This window comes from Hyaena hyaena, unplaced genomic scaffold (genome assembly GCF_003009895.1).
Source record: "Hyaena hyaena isolate Hyena2069 unplaced genomic scaffold, ASM300989v1 scaffold_158, whole genome shotgun sequence".
In the NCBI taxonomy this organism is placed as follows: Eukaryota; Metazoa; Chordata; class Mammalia; order Carnivora; family Hyaenidae; genus Hyaena; species Hyaena hyaena.
In genome coordinates, this window is record NW_024080790.1 from 47,256 (window position 1) to 65,898 (window position 18,643).

At 54.7% G+C, this 18,643-nt stretch overlaps 1 protein-coding gene across 2 annotated transcripts in view; it reads right to left on the minus strand.

The window, feature by feature from the left end:
- Positions 1-16,532: 16,532 nt before the first annotated feature.
- The window catches only part of DYSF (dysferlin), a 203,486-nt gene continuing 201,375 nt past the window's right edge, over positions 16,533-18,643 (minus strand). For both annotated transcript variants that reach the window (XM_039239562.1, XM_039239561.1), the window contains one exon: positions 16,533-16,811. In XM_039239562.1, coding sequence (XP_039095493.1) covers positions 16,773-16,811 — 39 coding nt within the window. In that variant the 3' untranslated portion in view covers positions 16,533-16,772. The remainder of the gene's footprint in view (positions 16,812-18,643) is intronic.

Below are 18,643 nucleotides of genomic sequence, written 5' to 3' on the forward strand. Positions count from 1 at the left end.
TTAGGCAACTTCCTTGCTGCCTCTGACCTCAGGCGGTTGGGCCAGATGCACAGGGAGTGGGGGTGCTGCTGTCTCCCCAGCATGGTAGGATCCAATGGGACATGGCTGAAACGTGCACATGGGAACTGCTTTGTGACCCTGATGACCTCCCACAAGCATGGGGTCCAACCCTTCCCTGGGAATGTCCCCCACAGACTTCACTGGGGAGAGGGCTGGTGGGCTGCCCAGGAGCAGAGCAGCACTATGGACACAGCCGCGGATGGGCCAGGATTTAATTCGCTCCTCAGAGGCCATGCAGGGGTTTCCCAGGATTCTGCTTGGCGGGAACACCACGAGAGGCTCCCCCAAGGTCTGGCTGCCCTTGCCAGGCCAAAGGAAGATGCAAGAGACAAGCCAGCATCCCACAGCCATGCTCTCAATGAGGAGGGGTGGTCTTCAAAGCAGATCACTGACCTCACACAGGTCTAGGGGCTTTCCTTCTCTGCCATTTGGCTCTGCCCGTAAGCACTCCAGCAACTCAGGAGGTGAAGGAAACTGGAAAGATCATTCCTCATATGGGCTCCCCATGGGGTCACTGTAAACTAGGAGCCTTGAGAGGGCAATGTGCTCCCACCCCTAAGGAAGTAGAGCTCTGGTGGGCAAGCAGAGTTCTCAGAGCTCCGAAAGTCCAACCCCCTGAGCCACCTCCTCCAGGAAGCCTCCCCTCATAGGGAAGTCCTTGTGTTCCGCGGCCATTCCTTGGCCCTCAAGGGCAGGGGCAGAGCTACTGCCACTTACTTGCTTTCCCTGGGGTCTGGAAGGCAGGTAGCCCTGTGCCCAGTTACTAATTGATGTTCCTCCTCCTACAGCACCCCCGCCCCTATATGCCCTAGGGAATTCCGTAGGTCCCAGGGTCTCCATGGGTCTAGCCCTCTGGGGCTTGCCATGCCCCCGGCCTCCGCTGCGTTCTCCACCCAGTCCCCAGCGCACAGGGCCAGCGCTGCTTTGTGTGGAGAACACTGACGTTCATGCTTTCCTGGGGCTTCTGCCCATGCTTTTCCGGGGCATCCAAGCTCTGCTGTTCTCCCTGAAGTCCTCAGAGAAATCCTTCCGGTCCTCCTCGGACCACCCTGTCCCCCCGCAGCCAGCTTGCACCGCTTCCAGCGTCAGCACCACTGCCTTCTTCTCCATCATCTCCCCTCCTCTCCTGCCAGGGCCTCGGCCCAAGCTCTTCCCCCTCAGCAGCTCCCACAGGAATCAGCCTGCCCGGGGGTCTCTTGCCCTGTTCTTGGTCAGACCCCGCACGCCCACCTGAATGCCCTTGAGTCTCAGCTGGGACTGGCTCTGCTACCCATGTCTCTCTAGTCTTCGCCCTCCATTCTAAGGATCTCCCTGGACAGGGGCTGTGTCTCCGCCATTTGACTGTGGAGGCTTCAGTTCCCCCATCAGAATATGTGCTCCCCAAGGGCACTGCCTTCTCAACTAATCTTAGGTCCCTCCAGGCTCAGGGGCTGGTGAACTGAGGCTCCCTGAGAGCAAGGATTTTGTCTCCCACATTGGGCCGGGAGCTCACGAGTGGCAAAGACCCTGTGTGTCCTCGGATGGTCTATGCCTCTTCCTCCAGTCTATGGGATCCCTAAGGGATAGAATGTGCCTCTCCCACTTGACCTGTGTCTCCTGCTCAGACTAGTGGCCCCAGTGGAGCAGGCTTGGCTCCGTGATTCACGGGACCCAGTGCAAAATAAAAATATAGGGCCCCTTATTCAAAAAGTATTAAGAACTTCAGGCAGCAACAGGAGAGCATTAAAGCCAAGGCAGAGCCCTTCTCGGCACAAGGCTCTGTGTGGGGGTCACACATCCACAAAGCTGGTCCTGTGAGGAGGGGCCCGTGCCTCCTCATCGAGGTGGAGGGCAAAGAGCCGAGAGGCTGGACTGGCACAAAGCCAAAGGGAATGGGAAGCGACCTGGAGGTGAACAGTGCAGGCCCCAGGCCTGGAGGAGGGACCCACAGGGTCACCTCCAGGAACAATGGGGCATTCAGGAGCAGCCGGGCTTCTCAGCAGGGCCCTGACGCCAGGCTCGGCCCAGCGATTCATGCTCCCCTCACTGAGCGAGCCCTGGCAGGGGCTCAAGTAGGAGAAAGTTGAGGCTGCGGAGGTGGCCGTGGTGGAAACATCTATTTTTACCCATGCGGGTGGGGAGGCAGGTCAGCGGTGGCTTTGAGTCCCAGAGCAGCCACCACAGGGGCCAGTGAGGGCCTGGGCTGGGACAGTCATGAAGGAAGGGGGGCAGGCGGCCCATGGCAGCTGAGGGCCACCCAGGCAGCCCACCCGGGGAGCACCAGGTCAGGCCTGTGTGGTGCCAAGGAGCAAGATAGCCTCCCGGAAAGAGGCCCAGGAGGGCACTGCATCTATCCCCAGTCCTGCTCCCCCGACCCTCACTCCAGGTCCTTGCGGAGGCTCCCGGAGCCTAGCCCCCAATGCCCCAACCAACTTGTAATTAAGGGCCATCTCCTGTTTCCCCCTAGGTCCCCGAGGATGCTCTGGCCCAACCAAGTTGGTAAGGGTACAGGAAGGAAGAGAGGGTCTTGGCTAACTTAGCCTGATGGGGACACCTGCTCAGTTACCCTCAGCTGGAAGTGGAGCGTGGGTTCACCTCTAAATAAGGAGCCAGGAGATGTGGTTGCTGAAACCAGTGAGTAAACACCGATGGGGGAATTTCCGGCTCTGCACCAGCTTGGCACCCTGCTTGGGTGGCCCCTACCCAGCCTCTAGGTGAGGCCAGCCAGTCCCCAGCCCCTGCCTCCGGCAGCCGGCATATGAAGCCCCCACCTGTCCTCCCCGCCAAGGGAGACACTGTGTGCTGAGGTGTTTACGTCACATAAACCTAACCACACTCGTCAAGACAATTTGTGGCTCCCCCGGAGTAATGAAAACTCAAACGCCTTCTTGTGCAGGGCCAGGCTGGGCTGCTGGCCACAAACCCTGGATCCACTTCTAACTCCTGGTTTCCTCTGGGCCCCTGCCAGCATGGGAGAGGAGGAGGGACCCCCCTCCCCGGAACCCCTCTCTGCTCACCTCTGCCTACCCTGCTGGGCTACCCTAAGGAAGGCAAGCAACCAGCCCTTTGGGCAGCCTGCTGAGACTGCACCAGAGGAGGACATGGGTCCCCTGCCTGCGGGAGACCCCAACAGGGTTTGGGGATGCCATGCACAGCCCCCGGGAGCCGTGTACTCCCACTCGGGGCAGGCTCTCTCTTCATTTAAGGACAGTCTGCCATCCAAAGGTCACTGGCCTCCCTCCTCAGCCAGTCTTCCAGATCCATCACCTCTTTGACATCAGAGCAGGGATGCCTGGGAGGCTCAGTCGGTTGGGCTTGGCTCAGGTCATGATCTCACGGTTCATGGGTTTGAGCCCAGCATCGGGCTCTGTGCTGACAGCTCCGAGTCTGGAGACTGCCTCAGATTCTGTGTCTCTTCTCTCTGCCCCTTCTCTACGCACTCTCTCAAAAATAAACATAAAAAAAAAAAAAAAAGACATCATAGCCAACACTTCTGTAGGGTCCCTTCCTCCCTGTCATCCCTTCTAGGTGAGCAGGAAGGGGACAGAAGTCCTGGCGCAGGAGCTACTCTGGAGGCTAGGGCACGGGTGGGGAGGAGAGAACTGAAAAGGATGACCACACACAGCTGCGCTGCTTGTGTCCCACACAGCCCCGGGGAAGGATTGCCCTTAAGGTGTCCTTAAGGATGGGGTCCTTGGAGGTGTGCAGTATGCAACTTGTACAGCCTTCTCAGACAGCCCTGTCAGCTTCTAAGGAACAAGGGGCAGATCTGGGCTCCCCCGGGGGGCATTGCTCACTCTTTATAGGTCTTCTGAGCAGACCTGAGGCTGTCCACTAACAAGTCCTGCCTGTTCCATGGGGCCCAGCAGATTCGGATCTAGCTCATAAACCACAAAGGTCTGAGTGCAGACAGCCGATGGGAGGAAAGAAGGCGCTGGCCCCGCCACCAGCTGGGGGAGGAGGGGCAAAGGGGGCTGTAGACAAATGGTTTTTACACTTTGAGTTAATGAGGGTCAGGCAGGGGCACCCACTGGCAGGAGAGGAGAAATGAGAGGAAAAGTTGGGGGAGGGGGCAGGAGGAGGAGGGGAGAGGATTCCACATAAGGGAGGTGAGCGGACTGCTTACGCTGTCATAAAAACCTCTGCGAGATACACGCGTGCACAGGACAGGTCAGCCCCACACAAGCTTCCAGAGCCCCGCTGGGTGCCAGGCCTGGTGCTGGACGCCGTGAGGCAGCTCTCTCCAGGCCCCTTCCTAGCAAACCCCTATCAGCGAAAAGTCCGCACTCCCAACATATTTCTCTCTCCGTAATTACCTCTAGTCCGGCTGCCACGGATTCATTTCTCAGGGCACACTGTGTGCTTAGAACAAGGTTTGGTACAGGTACTGGATGTAAATCCTAATTTCAACTAGTCCTCGTGATATCTCGGTCTGTATCACTGACCTCTTTTCGGATCTGATTAGAGCTTGTGTTTTCACTTCCTAGTGCAGCTTGTCAGATGAGCGCTCGTGGGGCAGGTGGTGTGCATGTCAGGCATCCCGGCTTTGCCTCATTAGCTCATCTGCACCCCGCTAGTCTCTTCTGTCTGCATTGTTAGTTCGTCTTCCATCGGAGTGTTTCATGGCAGGAATCTGTCTAAGCCGCGTAGCCATTTTTGTGAGGGCTGTTATAGTTCAATCGGATCCTGTAATCTGTAAATCCTCCTAACCAGGCTCACACCAACAGCTAAGGCACCAAACATTGATAGACCAGAGTGATGCTAGCTACCAAGACCCCTTCTCTCAGGATACCTATTTACTTGGCATAAATCCTGTATCGATTTGTCACATGTCGTAAGAGGAGTCCAGGATCAATCTGAACAGTACATACTAGGAAAGAGTAGTAGCTTTGATTTTGTAAATATTTTCTTCTCATACCCCAGTGAACTATTGTGAACCTCGGAGGTCTATGGGGACCACCCTGGGGGGAGGGGCAAAACACAGAGGTGGAGAAGATATTTAATGTTTTAATTATTTTTTGATGTTTATTTATTTTGAGAGAGAGAGAGAGTGCATGCATGCATGCACACGTGGAGGAGAGGGAGCGAGAGAGAGAGAGAAAGAGAGAGAACCCCAAGCAGGCTCCACACTATCAGCACAGAGTCCGATGTGGGGCTCAAACTCATAGACCGTGAGATCGTGACCTGAGCCAAAATCAAGAGTCAGGCACTTGACCGACTGAGCCACTCAGGTGCCCCAAGAAAACATTTTATATCCCCTTAAAGACTTAGCCTAAGGCAGGAGAAGAAAACATGAAAGGAATATTTAAACAATGAACATCTACCATGTGCCACATTCTCTGTTCCTGTCCTCTGGACCTCACCGTAACCCTCTAAAAGGAGCTATGACGAGTCCACATTTAAAGGGGGAACAGAACTTCCCCAGGCCTCACAGATGGTGAGGAAAGAAACAAGAGAGGTGGGAGTCAAGTTCAGGCTGACCCAAATCCTACTGTGATAGTAAGCAGGGGGTGGCGAGGGCGCTGAAGGAGACACGAGGCATGAAAACAAGGTCTCCGAGCCTGGCCTGGTGGAGAAATCAGAGGCAGCCTCATGAAGGAGATAAAGGAGGTTTTTCACAACTGGTGATGCTCAGAAAGGCTCCCTCATCCATATGGTACCCACACTCCCACCCTCCTGGGGATCCTCCCCTGACACCCACTGCCTCAGCACCTCACAGCTTTTCTGCAGCGCTTTCTGGAGAAGCAGCAGCCTGCAGACTCTCAGGACTTTGAGCTCCCCCCACCCCACTGATTCCTGTCCCTACCACGCCCTCCCCCCAACCCCCCCCCAAGCGTTTGTGGGCAGGCTGGAAGTCCAGAATTTCCTTCTTCCATAAGCAGCACTGTTTGTGGACAGCTGTAGGGAAAACACAGTTTTCTTAGTAAATCCTCTCTCCTCAGTCTTGCCAGTGATTCAGCCTTTGCCAGGGTTGGCCAAGACACCTGAAGGGCTCCTGCCCTAAACGAGGAAGCAGGGACCCATTCCCTCATCCCAGACACCTGTCCTGACCACTGGCATCCTAGGGCATCTTTCCCCATCCTGTATCTCAAGGACCACTTAACACTTCAAAATGCCCTCCCAGAATGGCTGGTGGGGGGGGGGGAGCGGGGAGAGAAGGGAAAGTGTAGCCTTAGCGCGCCCGGCGGCTGCGGAGGCCGGTCCCTGGCTAGATGCCCGCGGCGGAGGGCGCCCCCATCAGCNGGGGGGGGGGGGGGGGGGGGGGGGGGTGGAAACCTATGGACAAGATTTTCCAAAAGAAAAGGAAACTACCTAAAAGCCCATCAATAGGGGCCTGGCTAAATAAACTATGGCTTATCCAAATGGTGGACTATTACGGACCTATAAAACCATGTTGTAGCAGCACGCTCAGTGACATGGATGGAGAGTGATTGCAAGCCACTGTGTACAATGAGATCACAGTCTTTAAAAATACTAACATATATTTCATACTCACATGGAAAATTCTAGAGATACCAAAGTGCCAACAGTGGTTCCTTCTGGGTAATAGGATTAGTGGCTCTTTTATACTCTTCCTGTTGCTAGCCATTTTCTCAAATTTCTATAATGAACACATAATACTTTTGTAATAAGACAAAAACCAATAAAAGCTATTTTTAAAAATAAAATAAATAGTCACCCTTGCCCATCTGGAAAGAGTATGTTGCCCGAATCCCCAGCAGGGGTTAGAGTGGGTAGTGAGGAGTGTGAACACTGGAAGCATTCCCCCAAGTGGCCAACCATAGGAAAGAAGACAGCCAAGGAGGCTCTGTGCCACACTTAGTCTAGCCTAGAGTGGGTGAGGGCACCTATTTCGTTCCCAGCAAGGGCAACACAGAGAGGGATAGGAATGAATTGGATGACACTTGCCGAGATGCTGCCTTCCCTGGTTGGGAAGAGTTGAAGATGAGCTGTATAACCGATGACAGCCAACTCCCAGGTAGTGAACAGTATGACCAGACTCCTGCCTCAGGGCCTTTGCACTTGCTCTACCCTCTGCCTGGAATGCTCTCACCCAGTTTTTGCATGGCTCACTCTTTCACTTCAGCCAGGTTTTACTCTGATATCACATTTTCAGAGGGCTTCTCCCCAGACCCTGTGGAAAAAGTCCACTCCCCATCCATTGTCATTTTTATCTCCTCCCCTGCTTCATTTTTTCCTCCTCGTGTTCACTTCTTGCTACCTGAAATTGTTTATTGTCTGGCTGCCTGACTGGGAGCTTTTACAAGGGCAAGAATCCTGTGCTTACATCAGAGCCTGGGCACACCTCACAGTGCCCATGCTACCTCCATGCACAACTGCCCCTTCTTGACTCCCATGCCTACTCTATTGAGAAGGGGCTCTGGGTCCAGCCGAAAGTCACGAGCTGTGAGATTGGCCATTGGCAGCAGAGCACCTGGGCCTGTGGCAAGACACAGGGGCAGCGTGCAAAGAGCGATCACTCTGAGTCGGTGTGGCTGGGCTGGCCTCAAATCAGCAGCTGTGTGGCCTCTCTGAGTCTCAGTTTTCTGGCTTCTAAAATGGGGTTCGAAAGAGCTCCTTCTCACAGGCGAAGATTGAAGGTGACAACGTGCCTCGTACAGCACCTGGCTTGCAGTTGGCACTCAGTAGCCAAGGGCTCCCCCTCTGAGCAGCCTCCAATTTCACCCTAACGCCTGAGCTGAGCCAACTCCGGAGGCCCAGTACCCCTGCCCCAAGCTTCCCTTCCATCACTGGGAACGGGAGGGTAGAGCTGCCCAGTGGGGACAGGCTTGTCCTGGGTGCAGCAGGCCTGAGAGCCTGGCCTGGTGGGAGGGGGTCCCCGGCGTGTGAGACAGCCTGACCGAACAGGGAGTACAGCCGCCCCCCGCCCCCAGCGGCCCGTGGGGAAGCCCGACCCAGGCCCCTAAGGCTGGCACTGGCTGACCAGGGATGACAGGGCCAGCCTTCCCTCCCTCTCTGTCTTTCTTCCTCTCTCTTTGTGTCTCTCTGTCTTGATCTCTGCCTCCTTCACAAACACACACACGACACACACACACACCATACACACACATACACCACACACACACCACGCATACACACCATACACACCACACACAAACCACACACACCTACCATGCACTCCTACCACACATACACACTACACACACTACACAATACACACCATACATAGACACCACACACACCACAGACACACACTATACAAACACACCACACACCACATACACATAAAACATACACACATACACACATCCCTGCCTGCCTGGCCTCCCTCCCTGGCCTCCTCCCTCCTATTCTCCATGGTGGAGGTGTTCCCTCAGGCCCATTTTTCTCATTCTTCTGGCAGCCTGAGCCTAACTGTGAAAATCCAGCTCTCCCTGGCCAGGCCGGGGTTATGTAAGCGGCCCCAGAAGCGCCGGGGGAGGGGCAGACAGAGCCCCCACCTCCTGTGCGAATGGGGGCAGCTCTCAGCTCCCGCTTCAAGCCTCTCTGCTCAGGGTCACCAGGGCCATTCCTCCCTACCCGCTCCCTCCCAGCCTCAAACTCCCTCACTGCCCACTCACGATGCCCCCATGCAAAATCCAGTCTCCGCCAATTCACCCATCCTCTTTCAAAGCTGACCTTCAGGAGTGCTCGTGGACTCAGCCGCACCCATCCTTGCAGTCCCCTGAGAGTAACTCAATTCCCCTACCTGCCGCTTCCCAGGGTACCACTCCTCGGTCTGAGAGGGGATGCACTTCATTCCTGGTTCGGGGCAGACAGGAAGTCCCAAACCTCCCACAACCGGAAGGAAGGGCATTGCCAAGGAGAGGCTGGTTTCATCTACCCCCACCCCAGCAGACTTCCCAAGGGATATTCACCCCCAGGCATGCATGCCAGCTAAGCCCCCTGATCCTATGGGTCTGAGGGAGGTGAGTCCAGCTTTAAGGACCCTTTAAGACCCTCACTAATGGAGCTCAGTAAAGGGTGTGTAAACCAAATTTCCAGTGTGGAAGTGTCTGTCCAGTGGGCGGCACAGCTGGCATCACTACACGCACACTCCCTGCACGCAGGCCTGCTGGAAGCCAGAGCAGCACCAGAGCTTTGCCCGTCAGTGAGGAGGGACAGGGATAAATTCAATGCTTCACAGAGCCTTGGGGGATGGAAAGCATCGCCAGGGGCCTCCTAGCCAGCCAAGTCTCTTTTCCTCGGACACGGTCAAGGTGGGTGTCTGAGACTCACATGTTTCTCCCTAGATGGGTGAACACGTGCTCCATTAAGGCTTGCCCGGCCCTGGGACCAGTCACCTCATCAGGGAGCCTTTGCCAGCCTGTGCTCTGGACCTGCACGCAGTCACTTCCTAGTTCAGCTCTGAGGGCAGCTCTGTTTCCGCCAGTTCTACATTCTTGGACAGCACCTTGCTGCCGCCCCAAGGTTCGGTCCGTGCGGGGGACCCAGGAATGACTGCAACTCTTTCCTGGATCCTGGACAGCAGGGAAGGGAAACGAGGGTGTGGACCAAGAAGGGTCCCCTGCCCTGCCCCATTTTCCAGGCTCAGCCACGTACTTACTTGTCCCCTCATTTCAGTAGCTGGCAGAGAGTCATAATTGAATTTGCAGTAGGGCTGAGAATGAAAAAAGAAAACCCTTTACATGTCTGGGATTAATTTATCCCTGATGATGGCCACATTCACACGCTCCTTTCTGCTTAGGTTTCCAGAGCATTCTGGCTGACAGTGTGAAACACACACACACACGGAGAGAAAGCATGTGTGCCCTGAGTGCACGCTGGGAGTGTGCGTGCGCCTGCATTCGTGACTGTGTCTGAAAGCATGGGGGCTCCCTGGGTGAGTCTGGGCGTGACGGACGCGGCCGTCTGCCTGAGGGCATCTGTATGGGGCAGAGGGAGTCCTCGAGGGTGCACACCCATAGGGATGCCCAGTCTGGTCATTTGCGGGCAACTCTCCTGCCGCTCACCCGAAGCCAAAGTGGAATAACCGAGGCCATGCTGCTTCGCTAGGAAAGGAAAGCCCGGACGTGGTGGCACAATGGGCACTGCCAGGGCGTCAGGGGAGCCGCACAGCTTCTCCCTCCCCCATCCTCATGCAGACAGCAGCAAGCCCAGTCCCCCCCTGAACAGAGAAATGGGGTTGCCACCACCCCTGCACTGGAGAAGGGAGGCATTTCCCACCTGCCCTGCCTTCTTTAGTGCTCTCCCTCCTCCCTGACACCCAGGTCGGCACAGAGCTCCTTTTTAAAATAAACTGAGTGCTCGCTATGTGGCAGGCACTTTGCATCATCTTGGGCAGTCCCCACAACACCTTGCTAGGGAAAGGCGCCCGTCATTCCGTGTTGCAGATAAGAAGATAGAGGCGGAGGGGTAAAGTGACTTGTGCTCACACCAATGAGTAGCAGAGGCAGGGCTTGAGCTTCTGTGTGCCTGCTGCTAAAAGCCACCCTCTAGTGAGGGGGATAAAGAGGGCACTTTTAAAATTGTGGTGATGAGCACCAGGTGATGTACAGAGGTGTGGGATCACTGTATTGAACACCTGAAGGTAACATTACACTGTGTTAACTAACTGGCATTTCAATAAAAACTTAAAAAATAATAATAATAAAAGCCACACTGTAGTAAAATCTCTTCCGACCAGGAATCCGTCAGGCTGGAAATCCTTCTAAGGCTGGGCTTTTGGTCCTCAAAGCCCTGGTCCCAGACTGTAGCTTCCAGGTGAGTTTGGGTCTCTGCAGTGGGAGTGATTCTCACATCCAGGGAGACCCAAGAGGGGTGCCCTCCTGGAGTTTCAGACAGTATTATCCTTCTGCTTCCCCTGTCCTGAAGGGTCTCTTGACACCTCCTTCCTGTTTTCTGGGTAGTGAGCCTGGATGGTCAAAGTGCTCCAGGAAAAGGAGAGGAAACCGTAGATTACAAAGAGGTAAAATATACCAGCATTACCCATCATAAGTGTAGGTAGGGATTTCTTTGTGGATTTTGGTCTTTTGTCTCATCCTTGGTTCTTGGTCAAGTTCCTTTTAAAAAGATCCCAGAACATCTCTGCCAAAGCCATCAGTAAAGGGAAGAGTTTCCTACATAGGCCTGAGCTCAAAGGATGGCATGGGCCCAGGAGGCTGGGGATAGGGCCACCGGTGAGCTTCCGGAAGGCCCCACAGGGATCCCCTGTGTCTGCAGGAAGAAGGGGCAGCCAGGCTCTGGCCCCAGGCTGATGGTAGAAATATGGAGAATCAGCCAGGCTGGGGCAGCACCCAGCCCCTCTGCACAGAAGCAAACAGAACCAGCCATGGCTCCCAACTCCACCCCACCCCCAAACACACACAGGCCAGCCCTGCAGAGCCAGGAGAAAACATGGGGCCAGGGTAATCAATGGAGCCTACCGTGAACCACTGTGTTGTGAGGAAAATGTGACGTGAGGCTTCCCCAACTGGACTTGAGGGGACCAGTGCAGGGGGATTTGTCTCTCTCTTCCATATTCTGTTTCTAATCGAATAAGCCCGGGAGCCAATGGGGAGGGCAGAAGGGAGCCAGCTCTGGCCCCTGCTGGAATGACAAGCCAGCTGAGGAAATGCTCCAGCAGTTGCGTGAGGTTCTGGTCTCTTTCCTGTCCCCACTGCCTGCCACAATCTTTCTGTTCGTCTATCTCTGTCTCTGTCCCTCATCATGAATCTGTGTCTCTCTACATCTGTCTCCTCAGTTGTCTCTCTTTTACACACACATACACACACACACAGAGCATGAAAAACTGAGACCAAAACAAAGGCAGAGAAATGGTATGAGACCCACAGTGGGCCAAGCCACAGGGAATAGGAGTTGCAGCTGCTTGTCCCAGAGGAAGGAACAAGAGCAAATGGGGAAAGAAAGGAGAGGGAAGTTCCCACCTGTCATGTCAGTATCTTGGCCACCATTTAAGGGCAAGCACATCAGGCTGAACCCTGGCCCTTACCCTGTTCTCTTCTGCAAGCAGGAAACGTTTCCTGGGCTCTCCCCGTGTCCCTGTCAGGGGATGCCCACCTGGCTCCTCTGGAAATCCCATAATCCTACATTTATGAAACACGTGGAGAGAGGATTGAGACAAGTTTGAGTTCCCTGGAGGTGGAGGCAAAATGGGGAGGGGTGTGTGGGCCCAGGGGCAGGCCAGGGCTGTGCTTATAGCTTTCTGTCTGTCCAACCTCCTTGTCACCCTTTCTGGGCTGTCCACATAGCCCTGGAAAAAGAACAGAAAATGGGGTGTGTGTGTGTGTGTGTGCGCGCGCGCGCATGCGCACACACACACACGTGTGCAATGTGTGCAATGTGTACACACAGAACATCTTTCTCTAAAACACCGACAGAGAAAGTAAAGGCAGGGAGCCAAGTATCCTGGATACAAAAGGTTTATCAAGTTTTACTGAACCTTTTTTTTTTAAGTTTATTTATTTTTGAGAGACAGAGTGTAACCAGGGGAGAGGCAGAGAGAGAGAGAGGGAGACACAAAACCTAAAGCAAGCTCCAGGCTCCGAGCTGATGCACGGCCCGAACTCATGGACCGTGAGACCATGACCTGAGCTGAAATCGGAAGCTTAACTGACTGAGCCATTCAGGCGCCCCTTTACTGAACCATTTTTTAACAGATGAGAGTTATTCTTCACCTTGCAGCAAGAGCGGGTCTCAAATGTTGAGAACTAACTGAATTTCATAACATAAAGATCCATTTTGAAATGGCTCTGAGAGCCTGGCTCTTTAAAGAGAACTTTCAGTGAAACACTCCGTCAAGTCCCTTCCGTGAAGGAAGCAGACATCTCATTAAGGACTGTGATGCGATTTCAGCCCTGGAGGCACAGACTGAGGGTTGGGGGAGGCAGAGAGAATCACGTCTGCCTGTTTGCAGTGGTGGCTGCCTACCAGAGCAGGTCAGAGGAAATGAAGAAACACCCCAGAGGAAGGGCCAACCAGAGACCTGAGTGGTGGGCAAAGGCCAGGTCTGAAAACGGTTCAGCTCAGGAGAGCAAAGGGAAGGGAGACAGAGGACACGAGAGAGGCAAGTGAGGAGCGGCCTCTGGAGAAGCCCTGCGCCACTGTGGCTGACCTCCCTCCTGAGGACGGTGGAGAGCCCCAGGCCAGGTTTAGTTTTGCTGCTTGTGGACAGTGGGTCACCGAGTGGAGAGGAGGCCTGAAAGGAATGGTCCTTGGGCTTCCATGATGTGGGCCCACTGGCGGCCTCACTGCAAGTGCAAGTGGGGCCACAATGGGAAGAGAAGTAGCTTGATTCGGAGAGCTTTGAGAGCCAGAGTCTGGGGTGCAGGGAGGTCTTGGATAAGGGGTTAGGAGGGAGTAAGGCTCAAGGATGCCTCCCACATGTCCTGCTCCATTGACGGAGTGTCTGGTGGGAACTGTTCTCAGGGGGTGGAGAATACAGATGCTGAGGGGGAGGTCTTGAGTTTGTGGAGCCTGTGAATGACCCTCGGGGCGATGCCCCTTGGGTAAGACGTTGGATAACATGGCTCCAACACAGAGCAGAAGGGGAGCCAGAGGTAGGGATTCCAGGGTCAGCAGCCTCTGGCGCGCAATCGAAGCCAATGGAGCATGTGAGGTTGCCAAGGAGAAGTGCAGTAAAAAGAACAGCAGGCCAGGGCGGGAGTTTGGGGAACACCGTAGACCAACAGAGAAGGATGCCTAGAAAGGAGAAAAATCAGACAACCGTGATATCGTGGAAGCCAAAGGTTGAGAGTGTATCACGAAGGAGAGAAATAGTCAGCGCTGCCGGCTGCTGCTGGAAGACCAGAAGGCTAAGTGGCCACAGACTGAACAACCCAGGCTAGATGGGGCCCCAGTGTGAATTAGAAAAAGGTGCCCCTTCCTCAAGGTAGTTCACTTCTATCAGCAAACTACTGTAACACACTGATTTTATTAGAACAAAACACTTTACTGCCATCTGTAGGAAAACTGTTATAATAAATAATAAATGTATGATGCCTCAGATGTGGTGCCTGTGCAGGGTAGCCCTAGTTATTGGCGATGCAGTAAAAACGGTGTTCGGGAAAGCACAAAATGTGCCAGGGAGAATGCTGTGAGCGGTGGGTAGCACACTACATAATCAACAATGGCTTAAACAATAAGGAATTTATGACCCCCGTGTAACAAGACGACTAGAAGTTAGGGCAGTTTCAGAATTGGTTCTTTCTCAACCAGGTGCTTGCCCTCCTGTGTGTGCTGGCTTTCCTCTTCAGGCTGGTCTCCTCATGATCACAAGGTGCCTGCCTTAGCTCCGGTCATTACATTTTTCCACAACGAGATTAAAGGTGTGTCTCCTTGTGTGCCCTTTGTTACTGGGGATAAAACTTTCCTAGAAACTTTCCCAGCTGCTTCCCACCCCCCATAACCACCAGCACCGCCACCTTCCCCTCAAGTCTCACTGGTCATAAATGAGTCACATGCCTCTTCCTAAACCAATCACTGGCAGAGGGAACAATGTCACTGTGATGGTTTGATCTAATAAGACTCTTCCTGCCAGGGCTCTGGCAGTGCTCCTTTCTCAGCTGTGGGCAAAGCTGAACAGTATGAGGACGCTTTCAGCAAGGAGGAAAAGAGAGGAGCATGCCACAGGCATAAAGTCAGGCCACAGCAGGTGGAGGGGTGGGTGCGAGGTGTGGACAGGGAGTCACAAATGCAGAGGATGCTTTCTAGAACTTTGTGAAGGGAGAGGAGATACCATAACTGCAGGGACACGTGACTCTGCCCTAAACATGTCTGAACTTTCTTGTCCAAAATTGACTTCCTGAATGGTACCAACATTCATAAAGCCAAACAATTGAGATTTATCCCATTTGGAATTGATCTCCTATCATACCACAACTCACTCCCAGCCCTAACCAGTAGATCCCCTGGGCCTATCAAGTCTAATGTTCAGTTATCTCCAGAATCCACACACTCTACACCAACTTTCTCAACAGCAACAGAAATGGCATTTTGGACTAGATAATTATTTGGGTGTGGGGGGTGGGGGCTGTTCTGTATCTTGAAGGATGTTTAGCAGCCACTGACCGCAAGCAGCACCCTCACCCCACCCCACAGTCCAGTGACGACAATCAGAAACCTCTCTGGGCACTGACAAATATGCCTTGAGGGGTAGGACTGCCCCTAGTTGAGAACCACTGCTCTGTGCCCACATGGAAATTCTTCCAGATCTTTGAACTAGTTTCTATTATGGCTAGTCTTCACATGCTCTGTTCCCTCTATTGTCTTTTCCACTCTCTGCCCTTGACCCTGTAACCCCTGCTTATCTATCAGTGCACTATAATTGCCTATCTATCTGTCTTCTTCTCCTACTCAATGGTAAGATGTAGGAGGGCAGGAACCATCTTTATAAACCAATGTTTATCTTGATCAACATTGCATTTCTAGAGCCTAGCACTTTGCCTGGTACACATATGCCCCCCCCCACACACACATTCTTTAATGAATTAATGAAAGGCATGAATGAATTAATGAGTAAATGACTCCTGCCCTGCCTTTCAGAGCCTCGCTAACTGGACAGTGAGGATTACTTCCAGCCTGAACTTCTCCTGAAGAAAGAATTACTCGGTGTTTGAGATACAGTTCACCCAGGAGGGTCCAGGACATCAGCCCTGTGCCAATGAGGGGGGACGAGGCAGAGCCTCAGTCTGGGTCCCAGAGTGAAGAGCAACGAAGAGCCAAGTGCCCTGGGAGGGTCACTCTGGGGCCTTGGGGCCTGGGCCAGGGGAGTAGGCTCACAGCAGGAAACAGGAGAAGCCCTCCTGAGTAACAGGAGGGGAGGCGGCCAGCCGCTGTGCTCCAGAGTTCCAGCCCCTCGGGCGAGAGAGGCAGAGGCCTCTGTTTTGGAAACACAATGTTTTCAAGCTCTTTGCTTTTTCTCTAAGTATGTTCCTGCTGCCCCTGTGGATTAAGCCTGATTCCTGCAGGAGACAACAGACCCACAGCTAATGCTAGGCTTCAGACCACAAGAAAAAGGTGTGTTTGTGCAGACCAGATCTTTAAAGCAGAGTAAGGAAGCAGAGGGATGGAGCCACAAGAAATCTCAAACGTGTAGGGGATAAGGTCACAGCGAAAGGTCCAGGAGCCCTCCCTTCCTGGAGAGTTTCCGACCCAACCCTTTACGTGGTGATCCACTTGTATAAAGTAGAGCCTCTTCCTGAGCGTGATCGAAGAAACTAGAAGCGATAGGTAACAGCCCACCTGTGCAGAGCACAGCCTGGGAAACAAAGAGGAGAAGCCTGAATGAGGAGGGGCAGGGGGAAAGGGGAAAGTCCTGGAGAACCAGAACATACTGGGTCTTTAGGCAGACACGACAGCAAGCCTCAACCCTCACCCCTCCCCTGACCAGTCTTGTCAAAGGATAAAGTTCCACTCAGAATGCAGAGTCAGAGATGGCCCATGCCCCACTCACATCCCACCCACCCAGACACGTCCTCTACACGGTCACACCTCATTCAGCGACTACAGGGACACACATGCCAACAGGGCCCTGTGGTTCAAACTGTTTTATACTGAAATACACATGAGCTGATCCAAAAAGGGCTGGGTTGAGGGGGAGAAAGGGGGAAGAAATGATGAAAGGAGGGTGATCCCAGGGCTCGATGTCACCCACGCTTGCAGCACGTGCCAGTCTGTCCGTCTGTCTCCCCTGGCAGGCCGGGCAGGCCTGGAGTTCTGGAGGAGCTCAGCTAAGCTGGGTGGAGAAGGCAGCCGGTCCTGGGCCAGAGTCCTCAGCTGAAGGGCTTCACCAGCTTCATGGCGGCATAGTTCTGGAGGGAGGGGAGGAGCAGGGACATGTGATGACAGCTGCCGAGGGGCCAGAGCTGGGAAAGGAGTCTCACCTCCTCACCCAGCTGCCTGTACCTTACCCCCACCACCCCACATGTCACACTCAGCTCAACACCCCACCTCCTGGCCCTCTTGCCAATCACAAACCCACCCCACCCCACCCCCTGAAACTCTGCTTGTACCCTCCAACCTGGGGCCGCATCTACCTGAATTGCTGTGTCTTCTCCCCTACCAGCCCAAGGCCCACTCCCATGTTCTAACCACCTGTCAAAAGGATTCTGACCATCCAGGGTCTGGTCAGGGGCAGGCCTGCCCTGACCTCTTCCATCAGACAGGTGGCCTGAAGGCATGGCCATGATTCTCCCTGCCCCCCTCCCACACCCCCCCCACCGACATGGGAACCCACATGGGCTCATTGGCCACCACACTCCTGTCCAGAAAACAGAGAAAGGGGGTTGGGGGGTGGGGATGACTTACCATGCAGGTCAGCACCAGAGATGGGTCACCCCTGATTAAGCCCTGCCTGCTGCAGGACTGACAGGAATCTCCCCTCCCCACTCCTCCCCCCCAAAAACCATGAAAACACATACAACACAACACAAGACTCCTAATTGGGACAGTATGTTCCCCAGCGCCGGCCCGGGAAAGCCAACTCTGGAAACAAAGCCGCTGCTCCTTCCCCGCCAGATCGCCTCCTGCCTCCCTACGCTGGCCCTGCTCCCGGCTGGCTCTGGTGATGGGGGGTGGGGTGGGGGGTGGGGAGCTGGGAGGAATCAGAAAAGGCTGCCCTCCATGTCCCCCTCCCAGGGCAATTTCCAAGAGTGTGGGAAGTGAGGCCAACCGGAGGAGGGCAGTGGTGGCTTTGGGCCCCTCTCTACCAGGCCCTCTGCCCCCAAGGCCTAGAGGCCAGGTGAGGGTCAGGGACCCAGCAGCTGGTTGGGCGACTTGGCTGGAGGGAAGCAGGACTGGCCCAGGTTGTAGCAAAGAGCTACAGATGAGAACAGTCTGCAGCCTCAGGCCTAGGCAGCCCGGACCCCTCACCTAGGATTTGTGAGGTGAGGGGTGACCCTCTGCGAGGGTCAGGGTTGGTATTTTAAAGAGGACAATTTCCAGCAGTGCTCAAGGAGAGTGAGGCCATAGCCGGGGGATGAGACAGGGGAGGGGCTCTGAGCAGGGCTACTGGCCAAAGTGCTCCTCTGCTCCTGCCCACAGGGCCTGGGGCTAAGGCTGCCCCAGAGACAGGAAGGACCATAAGCTGACACTTCCTGGAAATCTCTCCCCCCTCCTGGCCAGGTAGCAGGCCTTCTTACCCCAGGTCCCCAAAGACTCGTGCTGCCACCCAGGTGCCTGGCAGGATGGGGCCCAGCTGGCCAGGGGCTGGAGCTAGTCGCAGAATTGGCAGTGGTGACACTTCGGACCCACCCCTGCTGGCTTCATCGTGCAGCACCCTCAGGGAAGGCAGAAGAGCTCCCCTAAGCACAGTGCTGTCACAGCAGGTCAGAGCGGTCCTAGCCCAGCCCCCTCCTCACAAAGAGAGGAGAGCCTTGCCAAAGTCACACCTGCAGAGCCAGAACCTAGCCAACATGTGACTCCAAGCACAGAGCTCCGTCGTGTACAGCAGTGAGGCACACACCTCCGTGTGTCCGGGGCGGATTCCCCTCCACAGACCCAGGGCTGGGCCAGGACTCTGCATTTCCAACCAGCTCCCTGGAACTGCTGCTCGTCTTCAGACTACCTCCTTGAGGAGCTGGGGTCTGCGCCTGCCTGAACTCCCCTGGCCCGAGCCTCAGGATGGAGGGACCTGAAGAGTGCC